The 21,214-nt window shown below is 41.7% G+C and overlaps 2 protein-coding genes across 7 annotated transcripts in view; both read right to left on the reverse strand.

The window, feature by feature from the left end:
- Nucleotides 1-28: 28 nt before the first annotated feature.
- On the reverse strand, nucleotides 29-7,850 carry tmem25 (transmembrane protein 25). Of its 4 annotated transcripts, none has more exons than XM_081614302.1 (9): nucleotides 6,495-7,850; nucleotides 4,670-4,786; nucleotides 3,727-4,071; nucleotides 3,352-3,642; nucleotides 2,444-2,575; nucleotides 2,318-2,351; nucleotides 1,633-1,742; nucleotides 727-816; nucleotides 29-620 (listed from the first exon to the last, which is right to left on the reverse strand). In XM_081614302.1, exons 2-9 carry the CDS (start codon nucleotides 4,746-4,748, stop codon nucleotides 547-549), a joined length of 1,155 nt encoding a protein of 384 aa, XP_081470428.1. In that variant the 5' UTR covers nucleotides 4,749-4,786; nucleotides 6,495-7,850; the 3' UTR covers nucleotides 29-546. The 4 variants fall into 4 exon arrangements, with proteins under 4 accessions (XP_081470428.1, XP_017163747.1, XP_008424289.1 ...); XM_017308258.2 differs by having other exon boundaries at nucleotides 4,670-4,783; nucleotides 6,495-7,849; XM_008426067.3 differs by having other exon boundaries at nucleotides 4,670-4,783; nucleotides 6,521-7,848.
- Nucleotides 7,851-8,311: 461 nt separating this feature from the next.
- The window catches only part of sik3 (SIK family kinase 3), a 43,182-nt gene continuing 30,279 nt past the window's right edge, over nucleotides 8,312-21,214 (reverse strand). For all 3 annotated transcript variants that reach the window (XM_008426070.3, XM_008426068.3, XM_017308257.2), the window contains 10 exons: nucleotides 20,469-20,588; nucleotides 19,623-19,681; nucleotides 19,394-19,503; nucleotides 17,775-17,944; nucleotides 17,562-17,689; nucleotides 14,804-15,576; nucleotides 14,538-14,692; nucleotides 12,707-12,836; nucleotides 12,479-12,605; nucleotides 8,312-11,450 (listed from right to left, as the gene is read on the reverse strand). In XM_008426070.3, coding sequence (XP_008424292.3) covers nucleotides 12,484-12,605; nucleotides 12,707-12,836; nucleotides 14,538-14,692; nucleotides 14,804-15,576; nucleotides 17,562-17,689; nucleotides 17,775-17,944; nucleotides 19,394-19,503; nucleotides 19,623-19,681; nucleotides 20,469-20,588 — 1,767 coding nt within the window. In that variant the 3' untranslated portion in view covers nucleotides 8,312-11,450; nucleotides 12,479-12,483. The remainder of the gene's footprint in view (nucleotides 11,451-12,478; nucleotides 12,606-12,706; nucleotides 12,837-14,537; nucleotides 14,693-14,803; nucleotides 15,577-17,561; nucleotides 17,690-17,774; nucleotides 17,945-19,393; nucleotides 19,504-19,622; nucleotides 19,682-20,468; nucleotides 20,589-21,214) is intronic.

Genomic DNA, 21,214 nt, shown 5'->3' on the forward strand with positions numbered 1-21,214 from the left:
ACAGAGTAAAAGCACAGCATGTTCATCATTCACTTTGATACAATCTCAATAATACCTTTATTAGACTTTTCCATTTTTATACACATATGCATACAAATATACAGGGTGGGACATGTGGCAAGTCCATAAACAGTTCTATACTCTGTAAATCTGCACCATCATATTCAGGCTATATTTGTCCAAATAAACATTCTGGTTTCAGCAGAGAACATCAAATGCATCCCATCAATGCGACAAGAAAGAACATCATGAGAAAGTGTTTACAGAAAATCATATGATAACTTCGCCTTGATGAGACAACAGCAGCACAGACGGCTGAGTACCTGATTTACTGGATGACAAACATTCACAGGTACAGTATGCTTTACAGATTTGAAGAACAGTCTCTGAAATCGAGGTGGTCTCTGAACTTTGTTTCCGGCTTAAAGGTGACTGAACTGTGCTTGACTCGCTGATTGGTGCAGCTCTGGGTTTCTTCCCAAAGAGCTGCATTCTTAGATGTAGGTATGCATGCAACAAACAGTTGGAGTTGAACTGAAATGTCCGTCAGAGCCAGATTTCCTCGCTGCTTGTGCTGTTCACCTTATAGATGTAGCCCACCATCGGATACCTGGCAAAACCTGGAAGCACCAGAGAAAAAAGACAAAAAGAAAAACATAAATAAGCCACGACTCGACGTATAAATAGTTGAAAAAGCAGCAGAGGTTCAAAGGGAATTTTGTTGACCTCTTGCTGCGTAGGCTAAAGACAGATCTTCCTCCTCCTCTTCCTCTTTCTTCTGCTCTCCCACACTGTTCTGCTGGGCGGCTTCTCGAGCTATAAGAAGGGCATGCAGAGAAACAAAAACATGCATTATCAGTTTGAAGAAATGATTTCATGTAGAAAACAGTGACTATACAGTGAATTTTGTTTCTTTTGCACTGTAATGTGCGTTATGTTACATTTATAGCTACAGATAAAATTCAAACTTTTACCTTTATGTCATGCTGATCTATGAAATACATGTAAATACACTTAAAAGTGGGAAAGCTGTATGGAGCTCTGTCAGTGTTTAAGTGTGTGCTGAAGTGTGCTAGCTAGCTAGTCCACTAGGAGGAAAGTAATTCCTTGTAACTTTGTGTAAATAACTCCTAATAAATCAACACACTTGGTTTCTACAGCCTTGTACATTTGTATATAAATTTTTATACTCTCTGTACTTTTAATTATGTAAAAGTTAGGTTATCTAAAATGCATCTGTGTGTGATCAAAGTCACAGAATTTCATGAGCTGAACTAATGTGTGCAGTAATAATGAAAAATTAATCATATCTCCACAAATTTCAATGTATATCATTGGGACCAACACAATCTGATACATAATGGCGACACATGCTTTGTTTCCTTTTCAGTAAAAACTTAAAAAGTCTTACAATCAATATTTGTCTCTGCAGTTACACATTATTCCTTAGGTAGAGTCACTCTGAACCTATTTATCCATCCATCCATTTTCTTCCGCTTATCCGGGGTCGGAACCTATTTATTTCTATTTAAACCTCTCTTCCTTCCCAGGAAGGTGTAGCAACACAGACAATAATAACTTATAACCTCTAGCCAAATGTTTGAACATTCTCACGCTGGACGAAGCTCTTACCTTTCCTCAGAGTGCTGAGGTCATGGAGCTGCATGTTGGAAGGCAGAGACATGTTCTCTCTGGGAATGTTGGTCTTATCTGCTCTGTCCGTCTTCAGGCTTGCTGATTCACTGCGGGGATAACATGGAGAGGTGTCAAACTTGGATCAGAGGTTGTTATTGATCTCCTGGGTGGACGTACTTTTCCTAAGAGCAGAAAAAATATGCTTTCATCAGTGTTCCCTTCCATTGGGCTAATGGAGGAAGACATGACGTGGCATAAAGGTGAGCCAAAATACAGAGTGAAAGGCCAGATGTCCTTAGTGTAGCACAAGGAGACTAGTGAGGCTACAGTTACATTTTATTATAAGTAAAGTTGGGCATAAAGTATATTTATCATATAGAACGGTCTTTAATACACATGTCTCTAAGAAGTATGTGCAATGTGTGTGAAAAGGGAAAATATGTTGAACTAATCAGGACAAAACTTTATAAACATAGTAAGCTCTTTAAAATTATCAACATTTTAAATTCTAGGTGAAAAACATGAACTAAAGTCACTAGACTGACTTTGTGTTGGAGGTTTGTTTTCGCTAATTCAGTATATTGCTTATATTAATACATCTAGAAATGTTAAAAAGGTAGATATTAATAAATAATTTCAGTCTCTGCTAACCCAAAACCCAGTTTTGATTTTTTGTTTTTACCTTTTCTTGGTCATCAGGATCTCCACTGGTTCATCTATAACAAAACACAGAGAAAATGCATGACAAAGCTCCACGCCACAAACATTTTCCTGCTCAAAAAAATACGCAAGCATACATTATTCTCACCAATAATCTTGCTCTTGTTTTTTTGCATAAGGCAGAGGACAATTAGACTGAGGATGAGGAGGGCCATGAAGGCCATGGCTCCTCCAGTCACAATACCCAGCATGGGAACCTCGACACGAGACTGCAGGAACTCTGGAGGGCAGAGGAGAGGAACTTAAAGGAAACTTTTAGAGAACGTTTTGCAATGCAAAATGTCTACTAGCTAGCAAAAAATAGTTTCAGCACAATTAGTGTCAGAAGGATCTAAAACAAATAATAAGGAGAGTTTAAGAAGGAAGACATATTTAAATACATTTAGGGAAGCTTAAATGACGAGGCATTCCTGTGATGATTTTTCTACATCAACATGCTGTTACACCTGATTCTGGAAGCCTTATGAAGAGCTTGTATTGTGCTGCCTAAGGGAACACACACACATGTAATCTGAAACCTGGGGTTTTCTACAATTACACCAAGTTAAAGGGTTTTACGAATCGCCAAGAACAGCGACTCTGAACACGGCTAAATGGACTTTATCACTGCAGTAGTATCATTGTGCAGTTTAATTCAGCTACTTTATCAAGAAACTCAATGTATATATTATATTTGAAACAATGAGTTCTGCCAGACTGGGTCAGAAAATATTGAATTACCAGAGCATTTCCCTAAGGTCCCATTTGGGAACCGGAATAGTTGTTTTCATGTTCTTATATAAATGTATATAAATAATACAATGTTCAGGCAATTTTTTGTACGGATGAAGACATTTGCAGAAAGGATGCACCCCAAATAATCAAATGGTTGATTATTTATGAAAGAATCACATCCAGAATCACACGCTGCTGGCACAGATGAGCCAAGTGTGGCGTTAGAAATGCAATAAAAATTAAGGGACAAAATTCTTTCCTTTCATGGAAGCAATCACCAACCTGCCAGTGTGAGGTTGCTCTGAGCCATTCCCACACTGTTGGTGGCATTCACCGTTAAGTTCCCTGATAGACTGCTCAGCGTGACCCTCAGCGTGTGATTGGTCAGCCACGGATAGCTCCGTGAATCCAGGATGAGGAAGTCCGAGGTATTGGCCACCAGCTGGCCCGACTGGTCTACGAAGGTGATGGTGGCAGGAGGGTTAGAGCGCACCAAGGCGAACAGGACCAGGGAGAGGCCCGGGTCCGAGGTTTCACTGTAGTGGGCGTTGACCCTGAGGATTTCTGGCTGGACTGGGGCACAGAGGAGAGGAACGGCTTGACAATGTCAACTGAAACAGACATTTTTAGTCCATGACATATTTAACCCAGACTCACATTGGACGTTGAGAGTGACTGTTGCATTGTAGCTTTGTCCTGTCCTGGGGTTCGACGCGACACACACCAGCTCCTTGTCCCACTTTCTGGCCCGCAGAGAGAAGGTACTGTTGTGATTGGTCCCCGGTCTCAAGACCTCAGAATCCTTTTGTGACGTCATCACCAGACGGCCTCGGTTTGGCGACGGCTTCTTCTGCTGTTCTCCGTTGAGGTACCAGGTCAGTAACGGGGGCGCTCGAGGATCCCAGCCGTCTGATTGGCAGTTGAACCTGTGTGTCACATTCTCCTGAAGTGTCACAGCCGCTTGCTGCCGCCCATCAATTTTAAGAGCGGGTTCAATAGCACCTGAGGTACAACACAACAAAATAGTATGGAAAAAACAAATATAATCAATGGAAAATATCAAGGCTTTAGACTCCTAAAAGATTAAAGGGTAATTTGGACCTTTATTAGACAGTAGTAAAATATATGAATATTGTTTCATTACAGACTCATTATTTTCTAAGAGGAGCTTTTAGTTGAACTATAAACACTTTTCTTTCTGTCTGAAATATTTTATAAACACAATTTTTTCTGATTGGCCAAAAGATTACAGTAAAGGTATCGGGTAGCTCCAAATTAATATAACTTTGCTGTGATTTACTAAATTATCAATTAGAACCGCCAGTAATGTCAGAAATTCCTGTTGGAATTTAAAATAAGTGCATAAACTGTGCAGCTTGGGAGCTGACTGGGAATTTTTGTGGGTACCAAAATGTCCAATGTTAGGTCTTTTGTTCAACACCTAACGCTTGGCCCAAACTAGGTCATCAAAACGTTAATAAAACCCATTCTCTTTTACTGACTGTCAGCATTCTCACTGCACAGAAGGACTGTGATTTTTAACAGGATTCATGATTTGCCCGTGTGCAGTTTAAAGCGTGTGTGTTGGAGTGTGTGCTACCTGTCCAGGACAAGGCCAGTGTATTGAAGAACACAACGGCAGACCCTGATGTCCATGTCCTCAGCCACACACTCTCCATCCTGGCCGAACCGCCACACACTCAAATGCATCTACCTGCTTAGACAAGGATTCAAATTACTCTTAGAGTGAGGAGAGCAATTCATATAAATCAAATCACAATAGCGGACGGACAAATGTTACACCAGTTACACTTTGGTATCCAAGCAAAGAGCTTTGAGTACAAATGGAAATGGCAATTTTCAGATTTTTATTTGTAAAAAAAACTAACAAAAATAAATAAATAAATAAATAAATAAATAAATAAATAATAATAATAATAATAATAATAATAACAGAATTCTCAAAGTATGTATTGTTTTAGTTTCACTTCACAATTGTGGTTGCAATTAGGGCTGCAATTAAAGATTATTTTAGTAATAAAAATATTATGTCAATTATTCTGACAATAAATCACTTAGTCCGTTTAAAAAATTGGCTGATTTTGCAGATTTTTCATTTAACTGCTTAAGCATTTTTTAAACATTAAAAACATGTAAATGAAATATATATACATATTCTTTTTTTAAATTAGAAAATAACACTGCATTTCCATAAAACGCAGTTATACTGTTCCTTTATTGCTGCATCACTTTCAGCAAAGGATGCATCTGCAGCTAAAAATAAAATACTTCCAGCATCAACATGTGAAAAGCTCAGCCCATTCTGCTTGACTTACATCAATACTTGATGTACTGCTTGACTTGAAATACATCAATACAGTGTAGGGCTGATCTGATGATTTTGTTTTAGATCAACCCATTTATAACTGTATAGCAAAAGGTGTTTGGATTCTTTTTTTTTTTTTTTACAGAATTTGAACCAGGTGAAGCTAAAACTATGTTAGTTGTGAGGTTTTGGATAGAACATATTTACAGGAAAGCCAGTTTTTTTTTATATTAAATGCAAAATATATTTATTCTTTGTACATTTTGGCCTAATTTCTATTCTCAGTGTGTTGTTATTTCACTAAATAGCCTTTATTAAGAGTCTATATACTCCAGCTAACAATTAATCAATTACTTAATTAGTTGGCGATTATTTCAACGATCGATTCACCACGATTACCCCGATTAATCGCTTCAGCCGTAACTGTAACATGACAAAATGTGGTAAAGTTCAAGAGTTATTAATATCTTTGCAGTGTGCTACAGATTAAAATGAGGGTTTGGGTATATAACTGGCAAAATCTCTAACAGACAAATAGGTCCTGATAGGAAACACGCCTCAAAGAACAAACACATCTTCCGACAGTAAGATCACAATGCATTAAAGGCAACAGCAAAGCCAACACAGGTCTGTCCTCACAGTGACATGACTCTGTTCAATAATTCACTGCCTTTGTAGCTTTGATCTGCAGGGTACTCCTCCATCACTGCGAAACCAAACATCCTCATACCAGCTTGGATCAATACACACACACATATCTACAGTAAAAGGGGGCAGAGCTAGCGGTCTCCAGAGCTGGCTTGCTGCGTGGGGGTCATGTGATCCGTAGGAGTAATAGCAGAAACTGAGCTGTTAAAGACGCACACATAATCTGCATAATCAATACAGTGATCACCAGGAATAATCCACTAATACGAGTGCAAGACAGGAGCTGACAGCTCTCTGCGCTGTGGGTAAGGACGCCTAATGCTTTGAGCTGACAGTCGGGGGTAGAGGAGGGATACACACATCAGTTCAGCCCTGCACACACAAACACACTGAGATACAAACAGGATGCACACACACACACACACACACACACACACACACAAAAACCCGCCTTGTGCAAGAAACAGACGTTACTACCTCATCCGTTGGTGCAGATCCCGTCTGGATTCAGCCCACCGGAGCTCCATGTCAGAGAAGAAGGAGAGGAGGCAGAGGGAAATATGGTGATGACAGCAGAGGGATGAGAAGCAGCCCTTCCTGACTCACTTGCTCTCCCATCTGCTTACGCTCATACTATTACACACACACACACACACACACACTTGGCTCTCTGCAAGATACGGCAACCTCCAGCAGCAGCTTTCACTGGCTGATGCAGGCAGTTGTGTTGTCGCCACTCTGAGGTGGAGAGGAGAGAGGGAACTGGGAAACAGGAAGCAGAAGGAAGGAAAAACGAGCAAAGGACACACAGAGAGAGGAAGGATGGGAAGATGTGAGAGAGGGACAACAGCTGGTGTGGAGGAGGATAGGGAGGTGAGAGAAATAAGCTTCATGCACAGGATCAGTTTGAAACTGTCAAAAAAAAAAATTTGGTGTGGAGACTAAGCTGTCAGCTCAGAAGGTTTCCCATAAATCTTATAATTCATCGCACCAAACGTACACCAGCTGGATATTGTGGTACCGCCATGATGGACACTTAGACAGAACATGATTCACCTGGTCTGAGCTCAGCTAATTCAGACTGAAAAGCCTCTGCAGTGCAGCTGTACAGACCAGAGCAGCAGCATGCAGAGTGACGCTGCACAAGCAAAAAGCTGCGGCTTATAGGAGAAACCATTCGAAAGGATTCAATGGAGACTGGTTTTTCACATTTTCTCAAGATGCAAATGAAAGTGTAATGTGATTTCATGTGACAGAGCTGAAAAGTGTGGTGCTTAATTGCACATCCAAGCTAAAATGCCTCCAGAAGTTGCAGAGAAAGAGACTCCATTTGTGCTTAATATAATCTGTTAAAATTCAGATGTTTTGCAAAGAATGTCAGAGAGCAGTAGAGAGAGAGAGAGAAAAAAGGCATCAAAAAGACCAAGAAACCCAGCAGGTCAGGGAGAAAGTTCAAAGAAGAGTTAGGTGAAAACCCCAAGCTTTAGTTCAGTCCATCATCTGAATGGAAAGAGCTGCAAACTTACCAAAACGTGACGACCATCTGGAATGACAAAAGGACATTGTTAACTCTGGAGGAGATGCAGAAATCTACAGTTCGGATGAAAGAATCTGCCAACAGAACAAGTAAGAGTCGCAAATCTGGTTTTTATGAAAGATTGGTAAAAGAAAAGCTGTAAGAAGTCTCAATGAGAATGAGAAGTCTCATTTAAAACTGGCCACAAACCATGTTTGTGGACAAAAAACATGTGAAAGACACTGCTCTGGTCAAACGAGAGAAAGATTTAACCATCAAGCCAAATATATACATAGATCAAAAGCTGTCAAAAGTAACTTTAAGCAGGTGGGTTTTTCACCTTGATTTAAAGGAACTCGGTGTTTCGGCTGTTTCGCAGTTTTACGGAAGTTTGTTCCAAATTAGTGGAGCATAAAAACTGAATACTGCTTTTCCATGTTAGGTTCTGGGGATGCAGAACAGAGTAAAACCTGAGCGATGTGGAAGGTTGATACAACAGATCCTTTCTGTATTTTGGTGCAAGGCCATTTAGTAGGAGGAAGAGAACTATTGCTGAAGGAAAGCCCTGGGAAGTCCTGCCTGCCTGACTGTTTAAGTTATTTATGTAAAAAATTAATCTCAGTTTGGTTGCTTGGATACATGTGGTCTCAATGCAATTAAAATATTATTAGACACTTAGGGACTGACAGGCTAGACACCATGTTTTTATAAACTGCAAACAAGATTAAAAGAAAATACCCCACACACATAAACACTTTTAAATTATTTATTTATATATATTTATTTATTCATCTCAGTTTGGTTGATATTCTTTTGAACCATTGTTGTTGCACTTTAGTATTTTTGTACCCAACAGAAATGAACAGAAACAAAGACAACAGGAAAAAAAAAATCATAAAATGAACCGATAGAAAAACAAATGAATCTAAGGAAAAGGGGAGGAGCAGAGAGGGTCGGCTTGCAGGGATGGAGAGAAAGGACGACAGTCGGCGTCGACAGGGTTAAAAAAAAAAGAAAAAAAGAAGAGGTGGAGAGAACAATGGTCAGTCTGATCAGGCTGAATGTGTCTATGCGAGTCAGCTTGCTTCATAACTCTCTGCGGTCTTTTAAATTCCCATAAGTGGTCCCTTCTGCCATGCATCTGCTCCCACCCACACACACACACACACACACACACACACACACACACACAAACACACACAACACGGGCCAGTCACAACATTACATCAGATGTGAAGTTCCTGGTTGGATTCTTTTGCTGCCATGCTTTCAGAACCGTGCTCCAGTATTCAGATAAAACGCTCCTCCTTTTCTCTTCCAGACCTCCTTTGGCTTGGTGTAAACACAGAGGAAGAAAAAAAAAAAAAGGACAGACGTGAAAGAGAAACCAGAGCTGAAGTGAACACTGAATCTGTAAAGGCAGAGCTCCAATGAGATGAGAGCCCTCCCTTAGTTTTAGAGGACAAACCAATCACAATGGGTCTGCTTGGGCGAGCTTTGGTTAAAAACAAGCCGATTGGACAGAAGCAGCTCTCTCAGGCGTTTATAGCATACAGTATGTCGACCGTGCAGCCAGTTACTAGGATATCTGACCTGTACAAACATGAGTGGAGATTTGTTTTCTCTAAAGCAGTCTCTTTGACGGTCAAACTTTGTTTCTATGTTCAATATATTGGGAGGACAGAGTGAGCTCAGACACACAAATAAAAATAAAGGGTAATGGTGAAGGTTTCATTCATTGATGATGGTCCCCAATGTGCTGCAGCCTGAATTTGACGGAACTTCAGAGTCGTGTCTGAATACAATCTTGGATTTACTGTAGAAGACTTCAGATGACTCCTGAAACGATTCCCTTTTCGCAGTTCGCTCCAACGACAGGAACCTTTAATGGTTCACGAGACGCAGCTCTCACCTCCCGTCCTCGATTCTGGTTTAGGGCTGAACAAACCGGTGCAGGAACCAAGTAACATGAATAAAAGGGGGGGAAAAAAATTAAAAAAATACAAACGGGTAACTGAAACTGTAGTTTTCCTCCGTGGTTGTAGCAAAGTTAGCTCAGAAAGAAGGGCCGAGTCCATAAGGCGCCATCTTGTCAGAAGTCAATGGTGGGAGGATCACAGCAGGAAAGGGTCGGTGGGGAGAAGTGGGTTTATCTGTCTCCAGGCTTGGGATGTTTAGGATGATATGTCAGCTATTTTACAAGTTATTCCCTTGTTTATTTGTTTTTTTTTTTTTTGTTTTTTTTTAAGTCTTTGTAGCACCCAAACCAACCCAGACAAAGCCCCAAGCCTGACCCTGTATAGCCCGCCACGACGACCCCGGTAACAGAAAACAGGCCCAACATCAACTAGAATGACAGTCACAACAACATCGATTGAAATGATACCTTAAAAAGCAACACAAAATAATTGCTCTTCTCTTATTCAAGTGTCTCAATATAATAATATTAAAATAATAACAATCGCTTTTTACGACAGAAAGAGCGGAGCCCTCTTCTCTGTCCTCTTTTGGCTAGAAATCTCAAGAATTCATAAAGCAAAGAAAATAAAAAAAAATAAAATAAAAACAAAGGAAAACATATTAAAAGACTCCAAAAATACAAACAATAAACAATACCAATAAAAATAAAAAATAAAAGCTTCCCCAACAACATCAAAAAAAATGGAAGAAAACATATGATTTGATACAGAAACTGTAATAGCGTTCTATACATGGCATCACTGTACAAGGAAAGGAGGAAATGTCTGGTAAAACTACCCACAATGCAATACACGGTCAATGACGTGGTAGGAGAGGAAGATGAGAACGTAGAGGTGGGGGGAGGGGCAGGGGGGGCGTCAGAGATGGAGAAGGTGGGGAAGAGGAGAGGGGTGAGGGGGGAAAAAAGCAGGTGGAGCATAAAGGAGAGGACAGGAAGCCCAGAGGGACAGTATGAACCGAAAGTGCAGAATTAAGTCAAAGAACATTGTTGTCCTCCTCGCAACACATAACTATTCTCCTTTAATAATAATAATAATAATAATAATTCATATAATAAACATCTTTTACAGAAAAACATGAGAGTAACCATATTGACCATAATGCCTACATTAACTGTAAAATGAGTCTTAAAATAATAATAATAATAAAAATAAAAAAAAACGAATGCCTGAAAACAAAGAAGAACAGAGCTGGTTTGTCCTGTGCGATGTCGAAGCGCTCCGCCGCTGGATGGAGCGGTTTTTGGTGCCCGTTCAGAGCCCGGCCTGAAACACCTGAAAGGGGCCTTCGTTGCTAAGGTTTCAGCCTCGACGCTCCTCGCCCCCGCTGCCCTCGCCTCGCTCATACGCACGCAAACACACACACTCGCTCCGAATGGGAATACTTTGGGTTTGTGGCAGCAGTGTGTGTGTCTGATTGTGTCGCTGTGTAAATGCACTGGCCAGTCAGGCACGTAATGAATGTATGCCGTTACAGTTGCCGGGGATAGGAGAGGGGGCGGGCGGGGGAGGTGAAGGAAGAACGGAAGTTTGGGTCAGAGCTGCAGGTGGGCTTAAAGCGGGCCGGGTCGCCGATCGGAGGGGGTGAGGTCGGCGAGTCAAAAGGGAAGGGGCCGGGGGGAGGGGAGGAGCGAGACCTCCAGCTACCCAAGATGAGAGGTGAAAGGAGACGACCTGCAACAGAACAATGCTGGATGTCTGTGTAGAAAATGCTGGCACTTTGACCTTTGAATCCCAAGGACCCCACCTTTGGCCCAACCCACCCTCTCCCTCCCTCCGAAGGGACAGATGGAAACAGACAGATGGACACAGAGCGCCCCCTGCTTGGACAGACAGCGGTGGTTTGGCGTGATGCTGCTCAACTCAAGTCAACAGCTCAGGGTGGCTGATATGGACCACGCACACGGGGCTCCTACGGGAAGACAGAGGGACAAAAGACAGAAGCTGTCATTCAAAATTCCACCTTACACTGGAGGAAACTTGTGCAGCTGAAATTGTGGAGCTTTGACAGGAATAATAAAGAGCTGCACTGATTATTCACTCCAGCTCAAAAACTCTTTTTTTTACATTACAATCAAACTCCTGTGGTGTGTTTTATTTGGATATTCAATATGAGGCAGAAAAAAGGAAACAGTTTTCATTTTGTAACCCCTGATAAAAACTGATGTATTCATCTTCAGCCCCGTTTACTCCGATACCCATAGATTCCATGCCTCTAGAAGTCAGAGTAAATATGTCTAATAGTCATATATAATCTCAATATCCGACCTGTGTGGCAAATTGAAAGTTGTTAGAAATCAATTTTTGCTATGTTCACTATCATCTAAAAAGCAAAACAAACTATGGAAGAAGATTCTTTGCTCAAATGAGAGAAAAGTTCAACTTTTGTCCCTGTCGCCATGGTGAAACACAGAGGTGACATCATCATACTGTGGAGAAACCTTTCTTCTGCAGTGACAGGGAAGCTGGTCAGAGTTGTAAAAAAAAAAAAAATGCTGTGAAAGACTTGAGGCCAACACTACCCTGAACTACACACACACACACATACGCACACACACACACGCACGCACGTACACAGTCAGGTGTAGCTGCAACAAAAGGTGGTTTTTCAGAAAATTTACTTGTTAAGGATCAAAACAACTGAGATTGATTTGAAAAGCTTGTCGGTTTTCTTTCAACTCCACAATTGTTTGCTACATTAGTGTGAGAAGCCCACACTAATGTGACAAAAACTGAAACATTTAAAGGGTTTGAATCAGGGGAAATAAGAAATAGCGAAGGATAGAGCAGCCAGGGACAAGGGTGTAAAATAGGATTGTTGTTCAAAAGGCTGGAAGCTTTTGGTGCCAATTTCATTTTGAAAGGTTCAACAGCAGCACAACTCACAATAAATATATATATATATATATATATATATTTTCTATTGCTTTGTACACATACCTGTGCTAGACCCCAGCCTGCTCCATGCTGTACTGCAGATCTGGGGGTTTGTAGCTGAGGAGCATGTCACTGGTGCAGGACGACGGGTAACAGGCTGCAGCATGGAGCTCCCCTTCTACATCACAAACTGAGAGGGGAAAAGAAAACCCAAAACAACAAATTTACTGGGTTTCTCAAAAATAAATGGAACATCTGCACAACGCTGGAGGTGTCTGCTCCTCTACCGACCTGACTCCTCTCGCTGGTGAAGCTGTTGGCTTCCAGTCAGAGACGTCTGGCTGAGAATGTCGGACATGCGAGCCGAGCTGAGCGCCTTTCCTGCCAAGAGGCTCATTCCAGACATGGGATCCGCCTGATCCTGAGCAGAAAGACGGAACGAGAGATTAAGAAGCAGAAAGATAATTTAACATGTTTTTTTCTTATATAGATAAGACAAAAATAGTCCATCGCAGTTGATGTGGAGACCTAGGAAAGCTAAGGATTTGCTTCCATTGGGTTTAATGAGAGAGAAGGTGGCAAACAGATGAGAAACAACGACGACATAAAGGGGATTCTGTGAGCTATTACCAGAAAATACAGTCAGAGAGACAAAACGGCAGCAAATTTCTTAGCGAGCAAAGAAGTTCTGATTATATTTCACTCTTTTCTGCTAATTATACATATAAAGTCTGATTTGATTTGCATATTTAATTTCTTCCTCCCGGCCATTCTTCAGTAAAGTTGGCTCGCTCCGAGATTTACAAAGAAGACGAGCTGCAAACAGTCGGACGTGCAGCGCAGCACTTCTAACGAACCACACAGAGGGAGACTGTTCCTGCCAACTTATTTACATGACATCACTCGCGAATCATGAATCCCTTTGCTAATTCTCTCAGCGTAAGTGAGAAAATAATATGTATGCAGCACTAATTAAATTATGATCTGCTAAAAAAAACAGATCTTATCACAAAAAAGAAAAAAACATCATTAGTTGACCCTCCTAAAAACAAGTTTTAAAACAATTTTGCTGTCAGGAGCTGCAGATATGGAGAAATTTGCTGGTAAATATTTGAGCGAAATAAATCCCTCTATTACTGCAGTAGTCTATTACTAATTTTTGTACTTTTTGGGAAATAATGGTGCCAAGATTTGTGCCAACTGTGGTTTACTGTTTGTTTTATTCTAAAAACATCTCTTCAAAAGAGGAACATTCCTCTTATTCAAATGTCACTTTTTTTAAGTCATTGCATGGCAGAAAATCAATGATGCTACAGGCCTGTTTCTCTTCCACAAATTTTAAATCAAATCCATGTAGACGCTGACTGAAAATGGGTTGCCAAAAGGCTTTTTAAAGAGAATAATCCAAAAATAAAAAGAGGCCAAATCAACTCATAAATCAACCATCACAGTCTCCAGACCTAAATCCTGCATTTCTCTTTTGGTGAGCTGAAAAGAGGAATCAGGAGGATCTGGATGGGTTGTGTGAAGAGAAATGAAAAGATCCATCTCTCCTTTAGATCCAAGCTTGTTAAAATAATGAAAAGACAAAATCATATCACATATCTTTGACTAGTTACTTGCAAAAATATCTTAGTACACTTGGAATCAGACAAAACTTACATAGAAGCAACTTTTCTGCTTCAGAGCTTTCAAAGTCAGTAATCCCTTTTTGTTGACAAAATGTACTAGTTCCATGCTGAGCCTGCTGAGCCCGGGAGATACACTTAAAACAAGGCATTTTTCACATGTTATAAGTGAAATAATATGCCAGTGGAACTACTTTTTAATTAATATTAAGAAATTATTAAGTTAAAACAAGTGCCTATAAAACAAAACTATGATATCTGGACTAGAAACTATGTAGACAAAGTGAAAGGACAAAACTATTTACAGTAAATGGAGTCCTAACAGGGGACTGTATAAATCTGTATCAGTTTCAAAAATGCTTCAGTGTAAAATTATGCATCTCAAAATAGAAGCACGTTTATTTTAAGAGGTTTTGCACATCTTCACCAAAAACAACAAACAAGCTGGTTTGTTTCCGATGCAACCGGAGGAATCTGAGCGGACTTTCACTCACGTAGGCATCATCACAGGTCTGTATGGTGTGGTGACGCTGTAGCTGCCCTCTAGATCTATACACTTCGCTTTGGGGGCCTCGCTGATAGTTCAGCCCGTTGTGATCAGGCACTTCCATGGCCTGTCCTTGGGGCCGGCACTCTACATGCTCAGATTCTAAAACGAGAAGAGTTCATATGAAGACATTTTTGACACAAAAGAGAAAACTGCCACTTGTTTAAGAGTTGAATTGTTGAACAGATGTCGCTTTTGAAGAACCAGTCTGACCTCTTGAAGCAGGAGGACTCCTTATGTAAGCACCGTGCCTGTGTGTAGGGGAGTTGTAAGGTGGGGTGCCACCGCAGGGGGGCCCCAGGAGCTCATGTGCGTCTCCTGCCTTAGCCAGCAGGCCTTCATGCGGGTGGTGGTATCCAGCAGGGGCCTCGTCCTCTTCCATGCTCTCCGAGTGTGGTAAACTGGGACACGGCGCCTGCGTCACGTGCTGCGGCTGCTGTTGGACCTCTGGGGGCTGTATTTGGAGGAGATGGTGGTAGTGTTGACCCCCTGAGGCAGGTTGAGCCACGGGAGGCTCCAGGGTGTCTCCTGGGCTCAGCTGGCGGAGGAGCAGCATTTCTCCAAACTCCTGTGCTGCACCGCTGGGCGGGGTTTGGGGCGCAGGGCACTGCCGGAGGTTCTGTCTCTTCAGGAGGGCAGCCAAGTCCTGCGGTGGCAACCTGGGGTCCGCGTGACCCGTTAGAGAATGCCGAGGAGACAGGAGGCCCTGCAGGGTGGGGGTGACGTGCTGCTGCGGGGGGCGGTAGTCCAAAGGAGTAGGGGAGAGCAGGGCCTGCTGTAGTGTGGAGGGGGTCCCGTAGCTGCCGGTCCCCACAGCCCCGCTCTGGTAGCCCTCCAGGCCGGGGACTTTCAGGGAGGCAGCCTGCAGGTAGGGGTTGTAGGAGCCGATGACTCCGGAGGCGCCCCGAGAGGCAGCGTCGCCGGAGAAGAGGTGCGGATTGAAATGGGCCTGGTCGTAGGCGGAGGTGAAACGGCCGAGGCTGCGGCTGAACAGGAAGGAAGGAACAGGAAGGTTAGCGACAAACAACAACATTGTCCAGTTTTCACACAGAATGGACACAAGGCATGGGCCAGCATCACATTCTCATTGGTTTTTATTTCTAGACTTATTAAGTTTCAGTTTATTTTTAATTTCCCTTTGGGGATCAATAAAGTATTTTTGAATTTGCATTTTACATTAAAAAAAAATACCACAATTTTACCATATCAACACAATATGATTTAATTGCTTTTATTTAAAAAAAAAAAAAAAGAAAATCTTAGATGTTGCTGGAAAAAATATCTAAAACTGGTAATTATCAGCAATCAACAGGAGCTTGGCTCAACTTTTATTTGGCAGACTGGCACTATTTTTGCATCCTTTGGTAATCATGCCCCAGAGCAGCTGTGGCCATCATCCAGTAGCTTGCCATCATCAGCATTTGAATGGTTGCGTGAATGAGAATGACTCATCTCATGTAAAGCGTTTTTGAGTGACCTGAAGTGATAAATCAGTGCAAACAAAAATGACGGGTGGGGAACCTTTTGAACCACTTTTATTTAGCATCTACAGGCTCTCCCTAGCCCCAGATTATGCTCCTCTACATCTCTTAATATCACTTTATATTTCTGTGTTACTGCCTCGCCACAGACCACTGCAGGGACTGAAGAAGTGTGCGCAAGATTTTCACCTCGGTACATTTGATTGTCTGACGTAAGCCACGCCTCATCCTCGGCTTCCGAATCAACTCAGAGAAAACCTTGCGACTTTTCAAACGAACCGTGGATCCCATTTACCGTTTCACTTTTTAAAAGTCAAAAACTGTTTAATCATTTCATGTCTTAACTTTGTTTTGTTTAGTTTTAAATTTGAATTTAAATGACTATTTTTCTTTGAATTCACTCTGTTTAAATTTCTCTGCTCCATTTTTCTTTAAAGCGACTTCAATTACCCAATGTAAGAATGATGCTATTGGGTTCCATTTTAGCCATTTGGTTTGATACGGCATTAAACACTGGAAGCATTAAAGCTGATAATAGCTAGTTAACTGGTTGGGTGTGTACCAGATTTGAGTTCAGACAGAATCCGTCTTTCATGTGAGTAAGAGAAAAGTGATGTCAGCTTCTTCCAGCCAGTTGATTGGCAGCGTGCAGCGCTGTGATGCTCTCTGCTCCACGTGGCAGGAGAAAACTCACATTGGTGCATTCTCTGGCATTTCTTTAATAGGTTTTTAAACCATAGGGACAGTATGACAAAAAAAAAAAAGTAACACCTTAAAACAATAACTGTTTAAGATCTTGAGATTTGCAACTGACCCATGCCTAGTGGAAACCATTTACAATAATCTATAAAACTTCAACACACACAGCCTAGCAAGCACTTTGGTCTGGCCAGAGTACAAGTTTTCACAGAGGAGTATAGAAACAAAGCAAACATTTTAACTGGGCAATGCAGTCTCTCAGTGAAGACGGTCCTGACAATAATAGAGAGTTTAAGGGGCTCACAAGGTGACTGATCTAATCCACTGGTTAGGTCACATTCATATCTGAACACTCACCCAGACACACTGATGTGGAGAGTTAGTTGATGATCTCTCAGCAATCAATGATGATGAAGATTTACATGCATTTTAGTTTTTTTAAAAATGGCAACAAACATGATGCTCATTCTCACATACACACATCTTAAAACCTCTGAGAAGCATGATGGATGCTTCAAATGTTAAAATCCAAGTATTTAAAAAACAAACAAAAAAAAACACAGTAACTGTGCCCACAATGTCAACAACCAAGAAAATTTTAAAAAAAGAAAGAAAGTCATTAAATTCATAAAAGAACAAAGAGTAATTACATTTTTTTTAACAATCAGATCTGTCTCAAAGAAAATAAAAAATAAAAAAAACGGTAAGGCTGCAGAAGACACTGTAACAGTCCATTGGGTAATGTTGGTAGCCACCAGGGGGCGCGCTGACTGGCTGTTCAGAGGGGTCACCTGTGCGTCTCGGCGTTGTCTGCGCTGAGCTGCTTCCCGAGGACTCGGTGTCCACCCGGTGTGGACAGGAAGCTGCCTGGTCTCTGTGCCCCTCCTCCCAGCTCCACATCCTGCACCTGAATGGTCACCTGCAGCAGCAGCAGCAGAGAGTGAGGCCTCCTGGCACACAGGATTCAACCTTCAGTGACTGGTTTGGCTGTTGGTTGTAGATACCTGCTGCTGTTGCGGTACGCCCGGCGCCAGTGGGACAGCGGGGCGGCCGGGTGCTGTCTGCGGATTGGCTGGGAGAGTGACTCGAGGCAGGCCTGTGGGGGGCGGGCTGCCACTTTGTCCCTGGTACAGCGCCTGAGCACCGTGTTGGTACTGCACCGATGACTGAGCCCCTGAGAGAGGAAGCAATCAGTGAGAACAAAAGCACCGTCTGAGCTCATCTGACATTGTCAATAAGATTAAAAATCATATTTTAGCACAAGAAAACTTACAATCTTAAAACTACACAACAAGCTCATGGGGCAACATGAGCTCTGAAATTTAAACGAGAAAGGATATCTAAAATCCTGCAGGTAACTGTTTGGTCAGTTCTAGAAAAGCAGAATATTGACAAGACAGTTACATCTGTGATATATTGAATTGCGTTTATGGATGTCAGACCCTTTAAGTGATGAATTTGGTGATATAATTCAAGATATCATGAAAAGAATTTGACTTGTCAGAATGCATTTCAAGATATCTTGAGCTGTTCTTCATACTATGTATGAAGAATGTAATTAAAATATAGTCCAGATAGTCAACTGAAGCCATTTTATGTTAAAATGGCCTGCCGTATGCAAAGAGACAAACACACAGTGAAGGGGCCACCTGTGACCTAAGATTAACATCGTTACAGCTACGCTACAGTGCTGCAGCTAAACCCTCATGAGTAAATCACCTGTTAACAGTAAAGGACAGTGAGACCAGCAGCCTCTGCCATGTTATATATGAACACAATGAGAAGAAAGTGCTGCTGCACCCCTGTACGTTCTGCTAATTACATTTAGCCAAATGACTCCTGATTTTGTTCTGTTACTTTATTGACTATTTCTTTAAAAAGCAGTTCTTATTGAGCAGAATGGGCTTTCCACAGAGTGCTTCCAAATATCAAATATCTTTTTCCTTAGTTTCTGGACACAACTAAGTAGGGAAAGTGGTGCAAATGGTGAGAAAGATACGCTTTTAATTTTTTTTTTTTAATTATTATTTCAAGAAGACAAAATATACCCAGGGCATGTTCAATAAGAACTTTTGATTATCAGAGATATTTGTCTCCACACTTAATGTAACAGAATGTTCTCGTGAAGACTGGCACCATAGCACTGGGATATAATTTCAACTTTGGCATAAGAGGTTAACATCTAGTGTTTTCTTGCCTGTTTTCCCAGTTTGAAAATGTTATCCAGTAAGCAAAACCTTTGCCTTCATGCCTCATGCATTACTAATGACAATGTGAAGAATTACCACGTGAAAATGTTTATATAAGGACAATAAAAACAAAAGGTAGCAAAGCGGCCCTCTTGAAAACCTTGATGCATCCCACCTCATTTTAATCCTACTTCTAATTAATGCTTTAAAAAACAAACAGAATGTAATTACCTAAAGGGTAATTAGCCATGAATAATAGATGCGCGGCTAAAGTATAACAGGACAGTTAAAGCAAGGCAGTGGAATGTTATATCAGCCAGTCCTCTGGTTCTTGTAAGTGATCTGCAGTGATTGCAGCATTTCTGCTTAGTCACTGCACCTACACCAAATTTTTGTGTCAAAACAAAACAAAAAAAAAAAGCGCCATTACTAACCATGCCCTTGCATTAGGCCTGCAGAGCCAGGCGGAGAACTCTGATTGGGCTGTCTGAAGAGGTGGTTGCTGGGATGTGTTGGCGGAGGGCTGGAGGGCTGGATGTGCAACCTGAGGGAGGACGGGCCAGGGAGAGAGACAGCAGTGATGTAACACTTCAGTCGATATTGCTGCACCACAGCATCATTGTTCACCGTTCAATAGCTGATGAGTAATGTGTGTTTGTTCACCTCTGGAGCTGGTGGGTTAAGTGACTGGGCTGGCTCTCTCCATGGCCTAAAGACAGACCCTGTTGGCGAAACGCAAAACAAAATATGTCACCTACATAGCATCTTACAGTGAGCTACATTTTGGTTTTTATGACCTCGCTTTCTGTCCTTTCTATCCAAGCAACAAATGGGACTTCGATTAGATTTCCTTCAAAAAGCCCCAAAAAAGCAACACAGTCGACAAATTCCTACATTCGAATGCTGGATTCTGCAGCTCCTCCAAAGCTGCCGCTGCTACTACAAATGGTGTCGGGTTAGCTGTGGTGTCCTACCTTTCTATTTTAAGATGATGGACTGAACTGGGCTGAGTGTCCAACGCTAGGAATATGGTTTCACATTCTAACCCTACTTCATAACTTTAAAAAAAACAGTTTGGTGAACTCAATGTAGGGCTGGACAACATGGCTAAATAATTCATGATATAAAGGTCATATATCAGTTGATAGATAATTCTTGACTCTTTTTTTCTTTTAAATATCTGAAATACTGCCAAACTGATGTGACCTGTTTTTATCATTTTTAGACGGTTTTGAGGTGGTGAAACCAGAAACTGCTGCTGCGCAAGTTACTCGACAGGTTGTTGCTAGGTAACCAAAGAGTGAGTAAGCTGATGGTAATCTGGCCGTGAAAAAGCTACATATATATAAATATATACAAAACCTCTTTTTACAGCGCTGGGATGTTTAGATGTACAGCAGTCAGTGGGAAATTGTTTGAACTATTCCCCCACGGGGCTTCTGGCTTTATTGTTGCATCTTGGTGTACTTTGCGAACTAAATCAGAATATTTAATGTGATCAACAGGTACCTGGATTTGCTGGTGAAGGATTTGTTGCTCTTGCTGGTACAGGATGTGCTGCTGCTGGGTGTGCTCAAAGAAGCGTTCATCCTGCTGGGCAGCATACTTCTTCTGGAGCTGCTCACACTCCTATTTCATAGGCGGACATGAGAAATATTTTATATTAATCCCAGAACAGACGGTGCAGATTCCAGAAAGGTTTGCTGTCACCTTGATGAACCATTGCCAGGCTGGCTTGAGGGATTGTGATTGTACGTAGATTTTGGGAAGTGTTTTTTAAAGGCAGCACCACCTTATAATCTGCAATGTTTAATCGAAACGTGGTAAAAGTCACAACTGTGGACTCAAACGAAGCTAATATCTGGATCTTGATACTTTAAAACTGCGGTTTATGTGCGTGAAAACAGTCTTCTGTAAGGTCTTAACCTGACTCTGCCCTACAATCTGCATATGGAGCACATGACCCTCTAGTTGGCTAGAAGGGGAGTTAACGTAACCCTGTCCTCTAGAACCTATTAACCCCTGGGACACTTGAGTAATGATAATCCCAGCACATCAGTACAGGCCAAAGATGGCGCACCTGCTGCCACCATGATGATTATCCCTTTCCCTGCCTACATCCCTGAGATGTAATCCTACTGTGGGTTCACTGCGGATGATGTAATGTCTCAGAAAGCAGCTTGCGGGTTTTCCCAGGTCAGAGCCTCGGCCTGATCTAATCTTTTCCAAATACTGCTGAGTGTCACGATTCCAAT

This window comes from Poecilia reticulata, chromosome 13 (genome assembly GCF_904066995.2).
Source record: "Poecilia reticulata chromosome 13, P_reticulata-male-v2, whole genome shotgun sequence".
NCBI lineage: Eukaryota > Metazoa > Chordata > Actinopteri > Cyprinodontiformes > Poeciliidae > Poecilia > Poecilia reticulata.

Excerpts from the sequence above, each read along its gene's own strand:
- tmem25 (XM_081614302.1), bottom strand. The coding sequence starts at position 4,748 with ATGGAGAGTGTGTGGCTGAGGACATGGACATCAGGGTCTGCCGTTGTG. Across the intron at positions 4,072-4,669 it reads ACTGGCCTTGTCCTGGACAG|GTGCTATTGAACCCGCTCTT; the intron begins GTAGCACACACT and ends GTTGTACCTCAG. Across the intron at positions 621-726 it reads TTTAGCCTACGCAGCAAGAG|GTTTTGCCAGGTATCCGATG; the intron begins GTCAACAAAATT and ends TGGTGCTTCCAG.